Below are 20,726 nucleotides of genomic sequence, written 5' to 3'. Positions count from 1 at the left end.
TTCGAATAATCCCTGATCGAAATTATTCCCGCAGGGAGTCATTCCATTTATATTTAATACCTGATTGGTTTTCTTCGCTATGAAATCTATTATTGCATAACAATGAAAAGCAGAGCGGAGCATGGTCACTCCATTCATTAAAACTTTGTATACAAAAGTGTTGTATGTGTGAAAAGTAGTTTTCTTTTGTTAAAAGATAATCGATCACTGAACAGCCGTTATTTGACAAAAATGTATACTGATCACTATTACCAATGCGACCATTTACAATACGAAAAGACGAGCCTTTACAAATATCGAGAAATTTTATCCCGTGACTGTTGAGTGATTTATCTAAAGAGGCCCTGTCAGGGATACAATCTGTAGTATAATCGTTGCTATCGATACAACTATTAAATTTGTCACAAACAATATAATCTTTCTTATCACCAACTCTACTGTTAAAATCTCCACATATATACACACAACCAAGATTATCACATTAACATATATCATGCTCTAAAATCTCAAATAATTCAACGTTAGAAATATTATATATAGGCGAATCATCACCCCAAATATATGATACACATCAATATATATCTTTTGCAGTATTAAAAAAGGAACGATCTAATTTCAACCAAATTATAATTATATATGTTTTCCATTCTTTAAATATTCTTTGTAAAGTAAAACAATGCAACCACTATTACGTTTGGCATTTTTATGTTTAAATTTACGATAAAAATTGTGAGATAAATATCCGTTAAACTGAACATTACTTGTCGAGTCACACCAAGATTCATACAGAAAACATATGTCATAATTTTTAAGAATATTTACAAAATCGTCAGATTCTTTCTTGTCTCTTGTCAGTCCATGTACGTTCCACGAAAGTATCGATAGCTCACCCTCGCCGTGTTCCTAGGGACGTACCGGCTTGCCATCGACGTACAGGGTATCGTATGCGATCCACGCACGTTTACCCTCCTTTCTGGCATCTTTCATGTGGGGAACCAGTTTGCGCCGTTTCTCTAGCACTTCCGGTGGGAACTGTTCGTGCATTTGGTAGTTTGTACCTGTAAGATGTTTCCACTGTTTTCTTACTAATTCCCTGTCCTTAAAAAATGTAAACTTTGCGATTATATTTCGCACTTTACCATGGACCGGATGTGATGGTGACCGGTGCACACGCTCAAAACGCATGGCATCAGCTGTTTCTTTAGCAATGTTGAGTTTTTCTTCAAGGTGATTGCGGAGCTTCCGCTCTGTGACTTCGGGCGGCTCACTTCCTGTCGAGTTGTCTTCCGGGATATTAGTGAAAACTAAGTTATTTCGCATAGACTGCGATTTCAAATATGCAACGTCATCCCGGAGCTCATTGCGTTCCTTTTCCAACTGTGTTAGCCTGTCCGCCACTATCGTTGCCCCAACGTCCACTAACTCCACCTTTTCTTCAAGAGCACACACGCGCGCGTCAGTGCGCTTCACTCCATTCTCCAGAGCGACCCATATTTTCTTGAGTTCTTTGTCAAAATCACATACTTTCTTCTCTAAAGAGTCTATCGCATGTAATTTTAGCTCAACCGCCACTAACCTGGTATCTATAGTTCTCATACAGTTCATAACGTCCTTGATTGTTGGCTCCTGTCCGCTGTCTGCCATATTTTCGGGACTTAATTTTAGTTTAAGAAACCCAACACATATGCGCTATTATTTTTCACTTTAATTTATTAAAGCTTTAATTAATATCGAAACTTTAATTCATATTTTACATGAGCTAATACAGCTGGCACACTCGTATATTTAGTGAACATATCGATAATGTATAAACAACTCACTAGCATGTTTGCATGACTAATTGCCAGTGTTATTTACGTAAACATAAAATTCCCCGGTAACAGAATAAAACCCATAACAACACATTAAATCGTGTCAATCAATTAATGTAAATGTTTATTATTGTAGACGCAGTACCTGTTACGAAATACACACTTGAAATTTGGGTATACACATACACAGCCGTGTATTATCCCCTAAATACACAAATAACTAGTTGTTTATTTTGTTGGTGCATAACATTAATATACTTCATTAATTATAGTATGTGTAACTAGTCGTCTTCAAGTTCTTATTTGGTTCTTATTTGCATGCAATACTTCTTTTCAACCGATCATCGTTTTCAAAGCACCAGCGCTGATATTTCAACTTGACTTACTATTCCAAACAATATTCGCAAATAACGAGTGCATAATGTAATATAGTTTTCACTATCATAAACATTACAACTGTGCGCCATTTAAAAACAACACACTATATTTATCTACAAAGACACGTCATTTCTTATTGATCACAACACAACAACTTTTGGATTTGCATTAATTCTTTCTAATTTAATCTAAATTGGTGCACATGTAAGTAAATGCAAAACTGATTTCACACACGCATCCAAATAATGTTAACGAATTCCTATATGTAAGTATCAATTGCTGGTTAATAATTAATTAATAATTAATGTCCACTCTTAAGTCTTATAAAATATTGGCACATTCATATCATTATTAACAGCTCATAGTCTAGTCAGGGAAAGGTTTGACCTAGACAAAATTGAAAAATAATTTATGTTTGCCTCATGCGACAGAGGATGACACGGTGTATATCCAAAAAAAGTCCCACTGTTTTGCTTTTGCCGTTTTCAAGATAATCAACTTTGAAAATAGCAAAAATTAAGAAATTGAAAGTGTCATTGATATGCTTCCATACACACAAGATCAGCAGGAAAGTGACGCCAAAGTATGATGACGTCACAAATACTACATGACTGCGTGTGTTTATCTCGGGGCTTATCTTGGTAGATACGACGAGATTAATACTGGTTTTCGGCCTCGAGATCAACATATCTTCAGGTATTTAACAGTATTTTATATTAAGATAGAACAAGTTGATCATTGATGCTAAGAATTTATTTATAACATAATTATTATATCGGTTTCTCGAATATTTAAACCGAACCACTATGCCTTAGATTTTTTTAAATTTCTGCGAGGCGATTCTGTTTTCGTCTAAAAAACAATGTTTTAAGGCTCTTTTCAAAAATCAGTTGGGAAAACAAACAGTTTTTCGGGCGGCGGGTAAGGGCTTGACCAAAACAAATAAAAAATATGTCAAATAATGCGCGAGTACTTAAAAAAAGTTCGGAAGCCAATAATTGCCATAATAAAAATAGTTTTCGCTATTTTAGGGAAAACATTAAAAGGTCGCATTTGAATGATTTTTGTGTGTGATTTCTTTATAATCTTTTGTTTCGTGTATTACAGGAATATCCTATACAATTCAATGAGAGTAAGAAAGTGGATGATGAACAGATTGAAGGAACGATAGACACACTGATAACTCGGATAGAACTTGCTGCATTATAGATGGAGGCCGCCCGCTCGGCAGAGACCGGTATTATTGTTTTCTCTGATGGGATAACTGCCCCATAGATGAAAAATAACACAACGGGCACTTACAAATTTGAATGTGCAATTTGCAAAAATAAATGGGCACTTCTCAAGATTTATTTCGGGTTAAAATTACAGACAATAGGAAAATCAGCATCATTAAAATTGCGACCACATCAAATTTATGTTTGAGTCTGTGACGCAACTATATTGTTTAACATGTTAATTTTATTAAACAAATCCGATATTAAAGTAGATATAAATAATATTACCTTGTAATTTGATAATTAGTATAAATAATCCAATAATAATATTTACGATAATGGATATTTGTGTTTAGGAATTTTGTTAACACTGGCGTCCGCCATAGTTAGGAACTGTACCCAGTACAGTAAGTTTGTAAATCGGAACTAATCTGTATATCTCGGAAAATCATTTATACATGTATTTGTCGTTTCATTGCTTAGGGCCGAGTAATCTCGGCAAATCAGAACTCCACCTCCGTTCTCTGCATAAGAATTAAAGGCGGAGCTATGCAAGAGCTATTATAAAATTGGACGATTGCCATTGGGAAACAAACACACGATTGGTTCGGCATGTTGATTGCTAGACAAAGGAAGTCAATTTTGTCGGCGTGAAATTTGTCGCTTTATTGCTTCAGACAGGAGAACAGGCCCGTACCCAGGCACTGGGCCCAGGGGCCTGGGCCCCCCCAGCTGGCTGTCGAGTTATGATTTTTTAATAATGGGCCAACTACACATTTTTCTCACATGAAAGGGCCCACTGTACACTTCCTTGCAATACAAATGCGCAGATGTGTTTTTTTGCCCCTGATACACAAGGGGATTAGCGCTAATTTACTCACCAGTGGAGATAAGCCCCTAGGCTATGTTTTCTTATCACCTTAAATTACACACATCCCCGCAAACTCCACGCAGAGTTGTCGTTCCTTGCTCTCACATACAACTCTGCGAAAGGCTCAGCACGCCATTTTGTCTATAAAATAGCTAAAACCGTCAATTCACACATAGTGCAAATTTTCGGAAGACTTTAACTGACTCTTTGTTTACAATTCCAGTAAAAAAATAAAACGATTGCTAACATTAAATTATCAAAATAAAGCAAAAGCGATCTTAAACAATATTATTAAATTAATTCGCGTCAGTTCAAATAAGACGTTTTGCGTTGTGAATAAACGAGTTTTTTATGACAACAACAACTTTAACAAACATTAGCACGACGACGAGGGCATCGATCTACCTCGATTTCATGAACGAGCTCATAAGTCAATAAGAGCCAACAAAAATTTGTGTAAGAGTAGTTTATCTTATATAAGATTTATGCAACGGGCATCACATTGCGTAATGGTGCACATCGAATTACAAAAATGATGCGCACTTTTTCGTTTAAATGGGAAAAGAACGCACTGCGCACCTTTTTCCCGATCTCAGCGAGGGTCAATCATTCATCGAATTCCTTGGATGCAAGGGTCTTAATTTGAAAACACATGTTTGATGTACTACGAATATCTGTACCGAAATTATAAAGGCGATATCACTGTTGTATTTGATGGATATAAGAAAGGTCCCACCATCAAGGATATTACCCATCTACGCCGGACAAAGGGGAAACTCGGAAGTTTTCATTGCAAACTCCGCCGAGAATGAGAAAGAAGATGTTTTGATTAATCCAGACAACAACCAAAACTTCATTTTCACGCTTGGTGAATATATGGTGGGAAATGGTATTGTCGTAAGACACGCAAATGATGATGCTGGTTGTTTAATTGTAGATACTGCCATTGAAAATGCAGTATCTTCAAATGTTATTGTAGTTGGTGAGGATACAGATTTATTGGCATTACATCTGCACAAATTTGTAACATAGTTACTTAACATAACTTTCAAAATCAGATGTGCGTAGGCTGTCTGCTAAAAAAGAGAATATATAGAATATTCGCAAAGCATGTGCGCAATGCGGAAATTCGTTGTGCGAAAGTCTTCCATTGCTCCGGTGTCAAAAAACACGTCGATAATATGACATCGATGTTCACCGATCATCGAGAAAATGCGGATTCAATTTTCGCGGAGAATATATTCGGTCCGGCAATTATTTAAAACAGCCGAAGATATTGGTGTTACAATGACAATACAACGGCAATGTGGCCGTCAAGTACACAGAGCAAATGTTGGTGGAACCAGTGAAGAATACTTTCGACGCAAAATTTATATTCCGTACAAGGACTCACTGATCCAGTCTCTAGGAAGCCGAATTCAGAATCTAATATGCCTGAGTTCATGTTATATCAACTCCATCCGAACCACATCAAAAATTTCGATCGACCAGACTATAAAGATACAGTCCGAACCATCGACGAATTTTATCAAATCGATAATTTTGAACAAGAAGCAATGTCATCGTACGCCATGCACTAGAAGGAATCCATCGAACAGAATGAGTCAGATTTTATTGACTTGGTAAAAAAACGGATTTGTTTCCAGCCGTGCGATGATCATATTACTAATCCTTCCCGCCACCACTTGTACGGTGGAACTTTCATTTAGCATGCTGAAACGAGTCAAGACATGGCTAAGATCCACCATGTCCGACGACAGGTTCTCAAGATTATGCATGATGAGCGTTCACGGGGATCGGATCAACACCAACAAGAATATGTTCATTAAAAAAAAATCATCGAGAAGTCGCCTTAACTTCCCCTTCCGGGACTGAATAAAATCTTAATGCTAATTGATTGACTTCTTCCCTCGATTTCGCACGAATGGATCATGTTTAAAACAATGTCTTGAGAGTAAATAGAATGTGAAATAACCGAATCCACGATTTGTTTACATGTAAATGGGAGATGTTGTTCATGTAAAACCAACCAGGGGTCATTCTGATCTAATTGTTTAATTCAGGAATCATAAATGTACACGTTTAGATTTTTCCATATTCAACTATCTTTTTCGCTCATCGATTTTCTAGAGGGGGGGGGGTGGAGCGGTCAGCTGACCCCATTAGCCCCCATGTGCGGACGCCCATGGACTGAGCTATTGATTTGATTGATATGAGTCAATGTTTTTTGTGTTTGCCATATATGCAATGTATAAGTCTGTAATTAAGAAAAAAAGTACATATACATTTAAATAATTTATTTCAGACACATATTCTATCCTACATATAAATGGCGTACATGATAATGATATTGGCTCGTATCTATAATGTTGGTCAGTATACTTTACATGGAAATTTTGATTATAAATGGCCATTATGAAACATTGTGTTAAAAGAAACCACCTCTTATGAGAAGAATTATTACTTTTTCCCTTCTTTGTATTCATTTAACTTATTATATTTATACCATTCAATATTATGAAATGCATTTTTCGGTGCTGTAGTGATTGTTTTAATTTAGCATGAATTTTGAGTGGGTGGGGTAAGGGCACATCCTTGGTAATGTATATAATTATTAATAAGTTATTCGAAAGCTTTCTTGTCGTGTTTTCTTTTTATCAATGAGCTTTAGAAACTCATATAAAATAAAACACATGAACACTAATTTAATCCGTATGCATAGCCTTGTTTTACATGTTTAACAATTTTGAAAACATTTCCAGTTCTAAAGTTCCTTCCTAAATAGGGTGGTAATGTTCAAACTAATTTTTCTGAAGTTGGGCGCATTCCCCATGCTTGGACTTTTAGTATGTTATAGAAGAGGTATATAAGAAGCAAAAAAGTATAAAAGAACAACTTTTGCAATTTTGTCTAGGTTGACTCTTTTTTTTGGCTACGCTGACTGGACTATCAATGCTTATGGAATGTTTATCGGTTCCGGAATACTGATCCATTTAAGTTTTCGAAGGCTATAAAGGGATTGCCGTCGTGTATTTACAACCATGTGAAACTCGGCACAAAATCTTACTAGGCCTGGGTAATTTTGATGGAAAACCAAGTGTTCGTTATGTTTAATGTTTTACTGTGTAAAACATGTTTTGCACGTGCTTCCTCAAATCAAATAGTCCTAAGATACGAATTATAAGCAATATTAAATCAATCTTGCTTCCATGTATACATACTGAAAAAGCTTACAACACTAATACAAACCAGAAGCGCCACAGCGTCACGGCTGAATGATTTTAACACGACTTTATGGAACAACTAACCTGTCAAATTGATATATTGAGTTGCTCAAAGAAATTATAATTATACAAGTGTTCCTTTAAGAGTGTGTTTAAGTGTATAGATCAGAAGGTGATCTAAAATTGCATGCTTACATTTTGAAAGGAATTACTTGTTGTCTGTTATTTTTTGTAGCCGCAGTTAATTTTGCAGTATTTGTAGTAGAACCCTAATTAGTAGTAAACAATATACTGTAAAACCATTAAATTTCGTGTGGTACGAATTTTCGTGGATTTCGTTGTTCCGCCGAACCACGAATTCAAGTACCAACGATTACTTTTACATTTTTAATCCGAAATTGGTCCTTTCCGAATGTCATTGCGGACATACTCTATTTTTTTCGGTTATCAGAGATATTTGATTGAGATATGCTAGGTAATACAGTATGTTGTTTTCTTGATAAGTGTTTGGGTAATAATACTTTTTAAATCAAGCACGGACTTTAAACTGTACATCAACGATTGTTCTCTTTTACGTGACGTCGTCAAATTAACAGTTTGCAGATTTATCACATATGTCAATTAGTGCCAATTAAAGTTAAAAGAGACAAAACGGTTTTCACACCTGTATTTTGGGGACCTTGTTCCTCAATTGTTTCTACTAGGGGACCGATTTAGCAGAGAATTGCAAATATTGTCAAAACAACATTGATGGCAATTAGCGAGCGGGGACACACAAGATCGCCGCTTTATTCGCTTTTATCGACAATTATCGGCAACACTTTAATGCTTCAGTGCACATTAATCACACGCCTTGCTGTCAACACACATTAGCAGATTATTCTTCGTTATTACTCTGGTTGTTTTTAGAAAAGTTTAATTATTATGACTGTCAATCTTCCCCGAAAATTTGAAATCCACGAAATTACGTGTCAACGAATTAGTTGTTTTTTATTAAACCACGAACTTTCATACCGACGAATTTCTATACGTTTACAGTAAGTAGTGGTAGAAAGCTACACGGTAGTTCAAGTACAGCATATGTGCACGAAGTATTGTATGTTTCATTAAATCTATATAAAAAACATCCGATATCAAGGCGTATTATTAAACTCACTCTCGAAATAATACTTACACTTCAGTAAATAAGCCGTAGTGGGATAGAGAATATAACGCGGCTAAACAAACGAAGTACAATGTACGCGGCATTACGAAGATTCCGTACAATTACTTCATTTCAATATTCCTCTCTTCCTGTCGTAGCAGTAGACATAGAACTAGTCATTTTGTTAATCGAATGTTGTAGGAACATAAGTTTCGTATATATATATATATATATATATATATATATATATATATATATATATATATATATATATATATATATATATATATATATATATATATACACACACACAATTGTCTAAGAAATGAATTCAATGCATATTTGGAGGTAAATTTGTACCGTCTGTAAAAAATATTATTTTTTGCGGTCTTAGGTTTTCTGTGCGTTCGTGTTTATTGTAGTTTTGTCATGAACTGCTCTAATTGTGTATCGCCGTTGATTAGTTTGTTTATCAATCTACTTTTATCAATTTTTATCAATCACCCAATAAACAAATGGGTTCAAACATGATATGATTAAACATATTTCAAAAATAGAAACCCTCTTTTTAATCCAAAATGCCGAGTAAACTATTTTAATATTGACTATAATTAATATAATTCCAAGCTACACTATGACAAGTGTAAAAATATTTGCGATGGAAATGTCTGGTTATATTCGTTGTTTGTACAGCTTTTTGGCACGCCTGAGCTCTTTAGCATCTACACTATTATATGCATTTCCCTCCTTGTTGACATTAATATCTTGAGGGTTTTTTGTCACACATGCCAACGTTATATACATATCAATGTGAGTAGATGCAATTGCTACCTATTCGTTGGTGGTTGTTGAACCTTATCCAAACATAAGCGTCGTTGTCAAACGATACGCCTCCCGGGACATAATTCAACCCATGTGTTCTTAGTTGGTGTACTTTTGAAGTGTCAAGAATGATAGCACTTAAAACGCTTTGCGATTGGCCGAATGCCGTAGATGTGGAGGTTTCACTATTTAACTAAAAATCGACGTTTGGACGCGAAGCATTGTATTTTAAGCAATAAAAATAACCAGATATTGCTGCATTGTCATTTGTATTTCGCAATTTTTAAGTCAGTTTGTAAAATACATCATTTATTCCCCTTCGGCATACGATACGGGCTATTGGGTAATACAGAATAACTGTACATAAACATCGATGACAAACCATGTATAGATGAATATTACATTAAATCCAGTGCAAATGTGTTTCGTCTTTTTCACAAAATGTAATAAAAACACTTAAAGTCGTGTCCGTTTTGACTTCAATATAATTCTTGAATAATATGTTAAAGTTATGTTTGCCTCTTAGCTTCTGATACTTCGCACAAGAAGTGCGGCTTTGATATTTATCTAGGAAATTAAAATTGTTCATATACAAGTATTTAAATAGCTTGGCTACTCGACACCCCTTTACATTTGAAAACACAATTAAGGATATACTCGAAGGTCATTCGTCGCCCGACGCCCTTAGCGCTACACTTAATACCCGCTCATTATGATATCTCGGTTGAGTTACAAACTGTGTAAGGTAGGTAAAACCGATTCAATGTGCGGACAATCTAGAAATCACCACTGTGTGCCGAATCAATCATGAAACCTGTTCAAACGATTTATTCATATGGTATCATTTGTGAGTTCGAAAATGGTTCCGGTCGGTTGAAAAAACCTTGTGAACTCAGACTTTGTCGAATGAGTTGCCTCATCACCATACCACTTGATTAAAACGTGTTTTGTGTTCAAATATAAAGTCAGGCAAATGCATGTGTGGAGGGAAGAAAATCGTGAGATTGATATTTTCCTTAGAAAAATAGCGTGGTATGAGCGGGATTCAAACCAGTGACCTTCAGATTCAAGACAAGCATCTTACCACAATACCACTGTCCCGTGTAAACATTGCCTGTCGATGTTATAGACAACAAATATGTTTAAACTACAGCTTAATGCGAAAATAACATTTTCTATTTTAATGAAATTTATACACTTCAATAAGTTTCATTTCCTCTTGACGGTCTACAATTTGAGTTCTTGTTTTCCTTATTGGAATTTCAATGGTAGATCAATTAACAGTTATAGCTTTCCAATATTAACCACTTACTCTTACTAATAAGAAATTAGTTTCCGTTGAGAAAGCAATTTAACTCGTTTTAAGCGTTATTAGTACCCCCTACTGGGGAATATATGGTTTGCGCTCTGTCTTTCAGTCAGTCTGTCAGTACGTCAGTTCGTCACACTTTTCTAGATCCTGCGATAACTTTAAAAGTTCCTAATATTTTTTCATGAAACTTGAAACATGGACAGATGGCAATATGGAGATTATGCACGTCATTTCATTTGTTACTACGTCAAGAATTGTGGTTGCTATGGCAACAAATAGACTAGAAATATTGCTGAAAATGGTTGATCCTGCGATAACTTTAAAAGTTATTAATATTTGTCATGAAACTTGAAACATTGACAGACGACAATATGGTAGGTAGGGGACTTATATTGATTGGCAATAGTCTTGTCCACTATGTATTTTGTTATCGTCTTCTAAAAAGCGTGCAAACACGAAAAATGGAAATATAAAATCATTATAATCGTGTTATTTATTTTATTGGAATTTACAGGTGACGGATCAATTTTCTTGAGCTTTATTTAAATACAAAATGTTAAAAACGTTGTTACACAAATTTGATAAAACAATGTTAATTATACAACACTTTAGAAAACTTAGATTGCTGTGTTAAGAGATGATATCACGTGAATCTCAGTAAATGAAATAAAAATGTGTTTTTTAAAATTAAATTGATTCACACTATTTTACATATACGAATATCCGATAATTTGTCAAACTTATGAAGGTTAGAGCTTTAAGTTCATCATCACACTAATAAATAAACTAAGCCTTTAAATATAACCAGTTTACCTTTAGGACAAATAATATTTAAAAGCTTTAATAAAAGTTAATACTTTCTGCGTGCAGTGTAAAGCGAATTCATCAACCCCAAAGATACAATTTTTAGAACTTAGCATTTAAAATGTAACTTTAAATTGTTTTAAATTTTTAAGGCGATTATTGTCATTTTCATTATAATGTTATTAAATTGTACATACTTTGGACAAGACTTTTCTGTACATTGTAACAATAACTGCAAAAATATAAACGATACATGCAAATTAATGTGTTTTTGTGAAAGAAAACATCCGTATTTTGGTTTGTCTTTTGCTTTCAATTCTTTCATTCGATTGTTTTCTCTAGCAATCATGTTTTTCCCGGTCAATGCGACTTGCACATAACCTTAAAGAATAATGTGAAAACGTGATCCTGTTCTGTATACACGAGTTGTCAAAAGCTACATAACGATTCCAAATTCCAATTAAACGTATGGTTGCAATCACAATACGTATATAACTAATTTTCAATCTTTTATAACGCTTTAATAAAAGTTCAAACAACAACACAGAGGGTAAACACATACACGTTTGCAAGGGAGCAAACTACCATAAAAAACACAAATATGTGTACGTAGTACATCCGAGGCGTATAGTGTCATTACAACACACAACAAACACACAATATAACACTGATTTTCTGCAAATGGTAATAATACAAAATGTCATTACACAATTAACGACTCCCCAAAATAAAGTATTTTATTGAAGGTACTAAGGAATATGTTATGATAAAGAACAAAATATAAATATGTTATTATATATATATATATATATATATATATATATATATATATATATATATATATATATATATATATATATATATATATATATATAAAGCAAGAACGATCATTTGTTATTTTCAGTAGCTGTTGGTTTGATACCTGGTTTTCTATTAAGTCCATATGCCGTTTTTTTTTTACTACAGATTAACCATACTTCAATCGAATGCATATGATTCTATAAGATGTAGGTGTCAAAAAACAAACATGTATAGATCTTACACTATGCAATTATCAAAAAAGTCAGAATAAAGATATAAAATAATAAAACTTCTCATGAACGAGTAAACATTTCTGTCCTAATAGGTACCATTCATAATTGTACATTTAATTATAGGCGATTTTTTTTATGCATTGTTCTCTGAACAAAATGTATCATAAAATATTAATAATCGTTATTATAAATAATTCTTCATTAATTGAAATGCAAGTTTATAATTTTGACGTTGATAACAAAGAGTTTATTCCAACATTTTACTTGCGCTTTCAATGGATGATAGCAATTCCGTCTTTCTTTTATCTGCGACTGCTTCGGACATTTGTTCGTATTGGATTTCTAAAAACTCGTAATTTTTCTTCAGTTCCAATGTACTGGTCCGATCATACTGGGTACAGATATCCAATATTAATTTCCAGTCCTGAAATAATAACAACAAGATACACAATGAACATTATCATCAGGAAAGCTATTCATGCAAATCATCAAAGGGACACCATTTAAGAGGTAAACACAAGTTAACCAATATGTATTTGTAAGAAGCTGACATAAAGCGAAATGTTATTAAATGAATTTGATTATTAGTGACTGATCGACTCATTTAAAACACGTACAGTAGTTTAATAAGGAAATCACAACTACTGTCATTCTGTTATACAAAAATGGTAGTTTTTCTGTTATGAATGGTATGCTGTTAATATCATGAGTTTATGAAATGCCAAAAGAGATTGAATGTGATTGAAACGAGTGTAACACTGAACAAAATATTATCTTACCAGGTTTTCGTCGCATAATGTGAAGCGAATAAGTCAATCAAACAATTATATTATCATGTCATTTTGTAAACTTAAACAAATTAAGCCATATCTTTGTATAGTCAATAGAAAACGGGCCATAATTATCTATATGTATCATGTAGTTTTTACGAGATTCATATTCCAACACAATGCAGCAAAGAAACAAAGCTACTAATGAAAACCTTTTTATGGTTTTAAATTTATCATCATCATCTTCATTCCTGTGACCGGTCTGGTCAGTGGGGAAAATGAGAGACGAAGACAAAAATATCATTATGTGTTTATTGTGGATTGCTGGGCGTAACACTTTTTCATTTTTACATCCAGCTTTTCTTCTGACGGCCTTGACGGCGACCTCACTTTACAGTGCTCTTAAGCACATTCTGCCACAGAGATTCATGTCATGGTGACATATCCAAACCAAGCCATCTTACGTCGTTTCATTGTCGCCAGGAGGGTTCTAGTGGTCCTACAAGTTTTGCTGTTATGTTCCTGACATTCGCTTTGCTCATTATAGGAGATGCGGAACAATCTAAAGACTGTTGTGTTAAAAGGCGTGTCTGCTTTTTCGGCGCGTGAAGTGACCAGGTATCTAAGCCGTAGAGAAGGATTGAGACAACGAGAGACTTGTTATGCATGTATATGGTGAGCACGCTGATCAAGCTTATTGTCCACAAAGCCTAAAAATTGTCATTGTCGATTTCTGGTCTGGGATCGTATTGAAGGAGACTTGGGTCTGGTATAGGCACGTATGTATAGGGTTGTGCAGTATTTGGTAGACGTATTCAGGAATCAGGACTTTTGGTCATTTGGTTACCGTCATCGGCTGCTATAACTCTGGCTGTGGGCTAACTGGTCTTGATGGTTTTCAGGGAGCTATCGGTCTTTTTTAAGTTGCCTTTTGTTAGCTCTTTGTTAATGTTGATATGTTACATTTATACATAGACATATAATAACTTACACTAACCATAAAGTGTGTGAATCACTATCAGGTTGCGTTGACGGTAAATGTCTATGTAAGACCGATTTATGTTTATTTCTCACATAATGAGACCGGTTAAACCTTGTAAAGGTCACATACACTGGTGGTCTGACTTCGGTCATAGTATTATAGTAACCGAATTAACTGTAACAACTGCAGTAAACACAATTGAAACAAGCTGTTTTAGTAAGCTTCTGTTAAACAAAAGAGAAATAATAACGGCATGTACATCACAAACATATTTATTTCTATTTTGTTAAACAAAGTCGTAATTTTGACAACAAGTGTACATAATACATACATTATATAGTAAGTCCTCCCACAAAGAGCAAAATCCCATTCCATAAAGACCACATAAGTATCATATATATTCGTAACATAGTTATAGATCAATCAATAACTTTCTCGATTTTTAAAATGTATCAGAACTTATGCTCTTACGTACCGTTAACGCTTTTTGACACGTTTCTGTGATGACAGCCCCGTACTTTTCATCATGTAAAAGTAACACGCTTGATTGCATCCTTTTTTCCATCAGATCAAAGGACTCACTCATCTTCTGCCAAAACATCTGCATGACCGTAAACTGGCCTCCTAACCTACATGCGTATTTTGATGTTTCATGTAAATGTCTTGGATTGACCAATGCAGCTGAAACAGCATTTGAAACATATATGAATACTTATGTATAAAGTCTTAAATCTATTTTAACATTTTGATACATGTGTTTGTGTTAATAAAACTCTAGTTTTCGAAGAAATTGAGATTTTTGAATTGTGTAAGAGAAGTGTAAATTAATACGCGCTGATGTTATTATTATGAAATGTGTATAATCTACACTGCCCTTATTCGAATCACACAGTAATTAAGCTATATGTATATATGATAACAATAATTATTAAAGGGTGTGTACGCTCGATTAACTCCAACAATATACTGGTTAACGTGTCAATCAAGGACCGATTTATTTTACAATGAAATGCAGTTTTAGTTCTACCTTTAAATATTTGAAATTACTCAGCAAAGTGATTTGAACATTATTATTTTTACTGACTTAAAGTTTCGACAGCTCGAGGAGGATGTCCTTATTCAATACAAACGTACATGATTTGTTGAACTATCCGCTAGTCTTTTATTTAAGAGAAGAGGAGACTCGCTTTTATAAAACAGACAACGTTTAATTAAGTTAACGTTGTTATGAGATAATAGTAAAATCTGTTTTTACGTAATGCACGTAAATGGTGTATGTGTTTATCTTGAGTAAGTGTGAGGTTTGTCTCAATTATCCACAATTCTGAGCATTATTGGACAAAGGAAAGTGGCCCGATTTAAAGTTATGTTTAATGTTTTTGTCGCTTTTTTGTCTTTTTTGTTTTTGTATGCAAGTATTTTTGTCTTGTGGCAACCGGTTAAAAAAAATTGACGGATAATAGAAGATATCCTACTATAACACGGTTATGTTCCTGTATGGCAGCTGAATTTACACTTATAGATATAAACATTGGTGCAAATTACCTTTTTTGTCTTCGAGATCAGTCCACCGAGAACAAGAAGTCAATGCTTTGAATTTGTTGTCAAGAAGGCTTTTATTGGCGTTTCCGATTTCGAAACCCAAACGGTTCTGTTCTTGTGTATTTAGCACCTGCAGGTTCCGGAGACTGTCATTCTAAAACCAATTATGTATTAAAATACCATTTTAGCAAAAAGTTTATTGTTTGACAAGCACGCAAAAAAACATAACTACGTAATTTACAACTCTGATTTACACAAACTAAGTGTTACAATGGTGAAAAAGAGACGAAGTTTTTTATTTTACAAATGTTGAGACTTAAATAAGGAAAATAATATGTGTATACCTTGTCATTTATTGCAACGTTAACGTTTATTGGCGCACTAATGGCTCTAACTCCTGCATATGTTACTCCCAATAAAAGAGCCGCAGGACCAGCTGTTAATGCCGAGACAAGGACTCCTGCGCCAACAAGGCCATCGAGCCAGTTCGGATTTGTCGCCACCTCTATCGCTTTTTCACAGTCTTGCTCTATATGCATGATACATTTATACTGCAGTAGAGATTAATAAATATAATTCCTACTGATGTATGCGTAGTCTTACAGACACCTCCGTAATTAAATATATTTTATCTTTAATCGCTGATAATTAAATTTTAATTTACGTACGCCTATCCCTTTAAATACTATATATTTAACTACTAGTGCCCATACCTATATTTTTACAAATAACACGTTCGTTCAAATTCGGATTAGCGGCAACTAATGTTGCGAAACCTACTAACAAGGACGCATAAATATTAACAACTAAATAAAACCAAATTATCAAAATAATTAATTGCAAAACTGTTTACATTTAACGTTTGTGCTCACATTTGGTTTAAATATGTCTTCCAGTATAAGATGATAAATATATTTTAACCGCTGTGTGAAAATAAACTGTTACATTTATTATTTACACTTGTTTTGTGAGATGGCTTAGAATCTAATTAATATCTTCTTTGAAACCACAAGGCAAATAACGTTGATATTTGATATGTCACTTAGTATTTTGATGTTCTACAAATCTTGTTAAAATCGCATCCATGCAATCAAAGTTTATTGCGCCCATGGTGTCGAATTTTAAATTCAGACTCAAGAGATGTACGTAACACTTTTCTTTCTTGAAAGCACTATGATAAGAGTTGCAATAGTTTTTATTTGACATCTTATAGTGGCCCTTTACAAAAGTAGTTCAAATCATGTCTATGGGGACAAAACTGACCGCAAGAAACGAAATACAATTCACTATTGACTTTATCCGCCGATTAATTAAAAAAATCCCTTAAACTTTACCGTCAAAATGTACATTTTGATTATCGTATTGTGGTCTTCTTGTGATTTTGTTCCATAAGTCCTTTGTTTGACAATTAGCCACGCATGTCGTACAGACCTGTATACACGACTTAAAAAAACTCTGAATCAACAAAGCTTTGATATTTTTTGTATCACATCGTATCCAAGTTTGTTCACATCATGCACCTGGAGTCAGCTTTTGTAATGCATGAATAGTCAAATGAGTTTTATTAAACTGTATATTTATAAAAATAACGTACATCATCTTTTTGCAAAACACCACCAAACCAAGGCCTTTGATATGGTATATTGTGAACATAACGCCATGAATATATTATGCTACCTTATCTACATAAACAATGTAAATATGTACTAAATATGGTGCTTTTTATAGTGACAAAATACAATAAACCCGACTTATGTCCATACGGCACAGATGTCTCCTCATTCTTCTTTGTGTAAAAACTTAAACTTGACCAGAAAGGCATGCAAGTAGATTCACACATTCAGGTATATGAAAGTGGTTCGCAAACATATCCAAAACAATGTTATTTAAGAGAAATTTATTATGAAAGTGGTTCGTAAACATATCCGAAACAATTTTATTTAAAGGAAAATTAGTAAGTCCAATGCCTGTAAGTTCGTCAAAATCAATGGACGGGAACAATACTCAAACACCAAAAATAAGTTCAGTATCTGAAAGCTTTTCGGAAAGAATATACCAATTCAGTAATATTTTATTAAAATGTTCAGACCCAATGCCCGTTAGTTTGTCAACAATAAATGGGTTGGAATGAAAATCAAACTTGATGTTTAAGTCATGTTAATAGATAGATACACACACACAATTAGGTAAATATCTGCTATGATTAAGCAAAAAAAAAAATCCGGAAAGTTTTTATTGTAGAGAATTGTTTTTATACAATTACCCTTACCTTCGCCAAAAATCAAAGGACCGGAACGAAAATCGAACTTGACATGTACCTCATTAAAATCTGGTTCAGGGTACATGTAAACGTTTTATTAATGACAGCCCTAAATTACCAAAGCTGATGATTATAGTTTGAACTTCTCCAAAACTTGCTATATTAAAGTTGATATTTAACATCATTTGCAAATAATATAGTTACCAGAAACATGTATTTGACAAGCTCTAATTAACAGATACTAAATAACGCATTAAAAAAAAAAAAAAAAACTGTTATTTATTTGTCGCACTCACCTACACGTCTCATCCTATTCCTTTGTTCTATTTCCATGCTTTTCATTGATGCAATCAACGCATGTCTCTCGCGTTCCTTTTCCTCCTGATAAGCTAATGCTTCAAGAACTAATTTTTTCTGCTTCTGAATGTCCTTCTGAAGTTTCTGTGTTTCTTCTTCAAGATCTGCCTGTTTACCAGTTACATACAGTTGCATTTCCATAATTTTTTCTTGAAATCGGCTGTAGCTTAAATTATACGAAACACAAATTAAAGCGATAAGTAAATGTGACTTAAAGGTGTTTTCCAAGCTTACATATTAATAAAATGTGTCTTGCCTGAACTAAAGTTTAAGTATTTTCTTTTGTATAAAACATAGCTAATTTTTCCCTTGACAACCTAATGGATGAGCGTGTTAGGAATATTGCTAAGGAGTGGCCACTTTCCCGAATAGTAGATACTTTAAAATAATTTGTGTACAGATAAAGCATACAAATACTGATTGAAAAAAGAAAGAAACATACGGCTTGAACAGCCTAGTTCTGACCGTACATGCAATTGCAGCATGCCCTAAAATGCTTAAGAATACTTTAGTCAAAACTAATAAAACCTCTGATTAACATTGATAATTTAAAATTGAAAAAAGGTGGGAAATTGAGTTATGATAAATTATATGTCAACAAAAAAAACTAAAAAATGGTACTTTTTCAGCCAAACATCTTATATTTAAATAATCTAGATAAAATGATGTCTCCAAACTATTTTGCTATACTGTTCTACTTTTTCATCATAAAACAAAATATACATTTATGCCAACCGCAAATTTGTTGGGATCCAATTTTTCATTTTTGTTATGTAATATTTTACGCAATACAACAATGCGGCAGAGAAAACACAATATACAAGGAATTAATTGACACAATATAAATATATATAACCCGATAAGATGATATTATAACAGTTTCCAATGAAACAAATAAGTAACCTTTACAAACTTAATAAGAACTACCTCTAAAATCCCGACGTTCCTCAAAGTCTTAATCTTCAACATATTTCCTTTTGAAATTAATCTCTTCACACAATTTGTTTTTGAAATAAGAGTCAAACATCACTCTATCCTGGATGTATAGATCAGCTGCATAAACCCCTAAGACAAAAGTTGTTCATTACCTCTGGACTGTTTCGTCTGATGTCTGTTCCATAGCCTTAACATAATGGCTAGTCATTGTAATGGCAGCCTGCAAAAGCTTCGGATCCTTTAAATATAAATACAAAAACATATATTATACGATATATTTATTCTACATTCAGAATTGCCAATATGTAATAATTATTAAGCTTACAATTTTTGCCTTTAATAATAATATGCTTGTATACATGTAGACACATTCTATACAAGTTTGTTTATATCTTATGTAGACTGTTATAAGCCTATTGAAGTACTGTTTAATTTGAATTGCGATTCTTTTATGTAAATGTACACATACACGAGTGTGTTTGTTTGGTGTGGGCTTTGGCATAACTTTCGGTAAGAATAAGACCTTTGAATTAACCGATCCAATGATTAATTCAAAATATGAGTGTACATTTTCTATATTGTTCTATATTGTACATGCCATCGGTCTCTTGCCTTTAAATTAAAGACTAGCTTTTGGTTACAATCCTTTGCTCTAATTCATATGAAAGGATACCTTATTGCTTACTCCCATTTCGATATAGGGAATAAGCGTGTCAATGATATGTTGCGCCGTAACCTTCAGTTTCTTCATCATTCCGAGGGAACGCAGTTCCTCCGATCGAGCATCATGAGCAGTCTGTCTAACCTGACCATGAAGTGTATATTAAACCATTGAGATGTGCATATTTATTGTGAGTATTGCTAAATAACAATACAGTTACCTACGAGATTAAACTTCGTTACATCACTTCTTGACGTGATAGCTCAATAGTTGAAAAGGTCATTGAATGGAGTTTTCGTCATCATATTATGTTCCTGCTTCACTAAAATGACAATTAAGATAATGGTATCGTTACCTTTCCCGCAACTTCTGCGTGCTGACGTGAAGCTATGTAAGTCAGCTCAAGACAATTAGCCATTTGGCGCTGTGAAAGGGTTAACTGCTTCTGTGTTAGCTGAGAACATAAAATGTGTATTAATATACCATTCATACATTCCCAATATAGATTCACTGTAGGAGTTGCATCCCTTCGGTAAACGAAACGAGAACGAGACTGACGATAATATATGTATCTTAACGTGAGATGGAAACAATGAGCTGT

General features: G+C 33.9%; 2 protein-coding genes across 10 annotated transcripts in view; one reads left to right on the top strand and one right to left on the bottom strand.

The window, feature by feature from the left end:
- LOC127840808 (uncharacterized) overlaps nt 1-20,726 on the top strand; it is a 251,389-nt gene that overhangs the window by 39,593 nt on the left and 191,070 nt on the right. The window lies entirely within an intron of this gene.
- The window catches only part of LOC127840806 (CAP-Gly domain-containing linker protein 1-like), a 52,952-nt gene continuing 44,305 nt past the window's right edge, over nt 12,080-20,726 (bottom strand). For 7 of the 9 annotated variants that reach the window (XM_052369219.1, XM_052369222.1, XM_052369218.1 and 4 more), the window contains 8 exons: nt 20,481-20,579; nt 20,138-20,269; nt 19,617-19,702; nt 18,468-18,694; nt 16,256-16,440; nt 15,915-16,065; nt 14,845-15,050; nt 12,080-13,041 (listed from right to left, as the gene is read on the bottom strand). In XM_052369219.1, the coding sequence (XP_052225179.1) occupies nt 12,865-13,041; nt 14,845-15,050; nt 15,915-16,065; nt 16,256-16,440; nt 18,468-18,694; nt 19,617-19,702; nt 20,138-20,269; nt 20,481-20,579 (1,263 nt within the window). In that variant the 3' untranslated portion in view covers nt 12,080-12,864. Of the gene's footprint in view, nt 13,042-14,844; nt 15,053-15,914; nt 16,066-16,255; nt 16,441-18,467; nt 18,695-19,616; nt 19,703-20,137; nt 20,270-20,480; nt 20,580-20,726 lie in introns of those variants that run through there. The other 2 variants (XM_052369220.1, XM_052369226.1) reach the window with 2 other exon arrangements.

Source organism: Dreissena polymorpha, chromosome 8 (assembly GCF_020536995.1).
Source record: "Dreissena polymorpha isolate Duluth1 chromosome 8, UMN_Dpol_1.0, whole genome shotgun sequence".
NCBI lineage: Eukaryota > Metazoa > Mollusca > Bivalvia > Myida > Dreissenidae > Dreissena > Dreissena polymorpha.
This window is presented reverse-complemented; position numbering and strand designations above follow the sequence as displayed.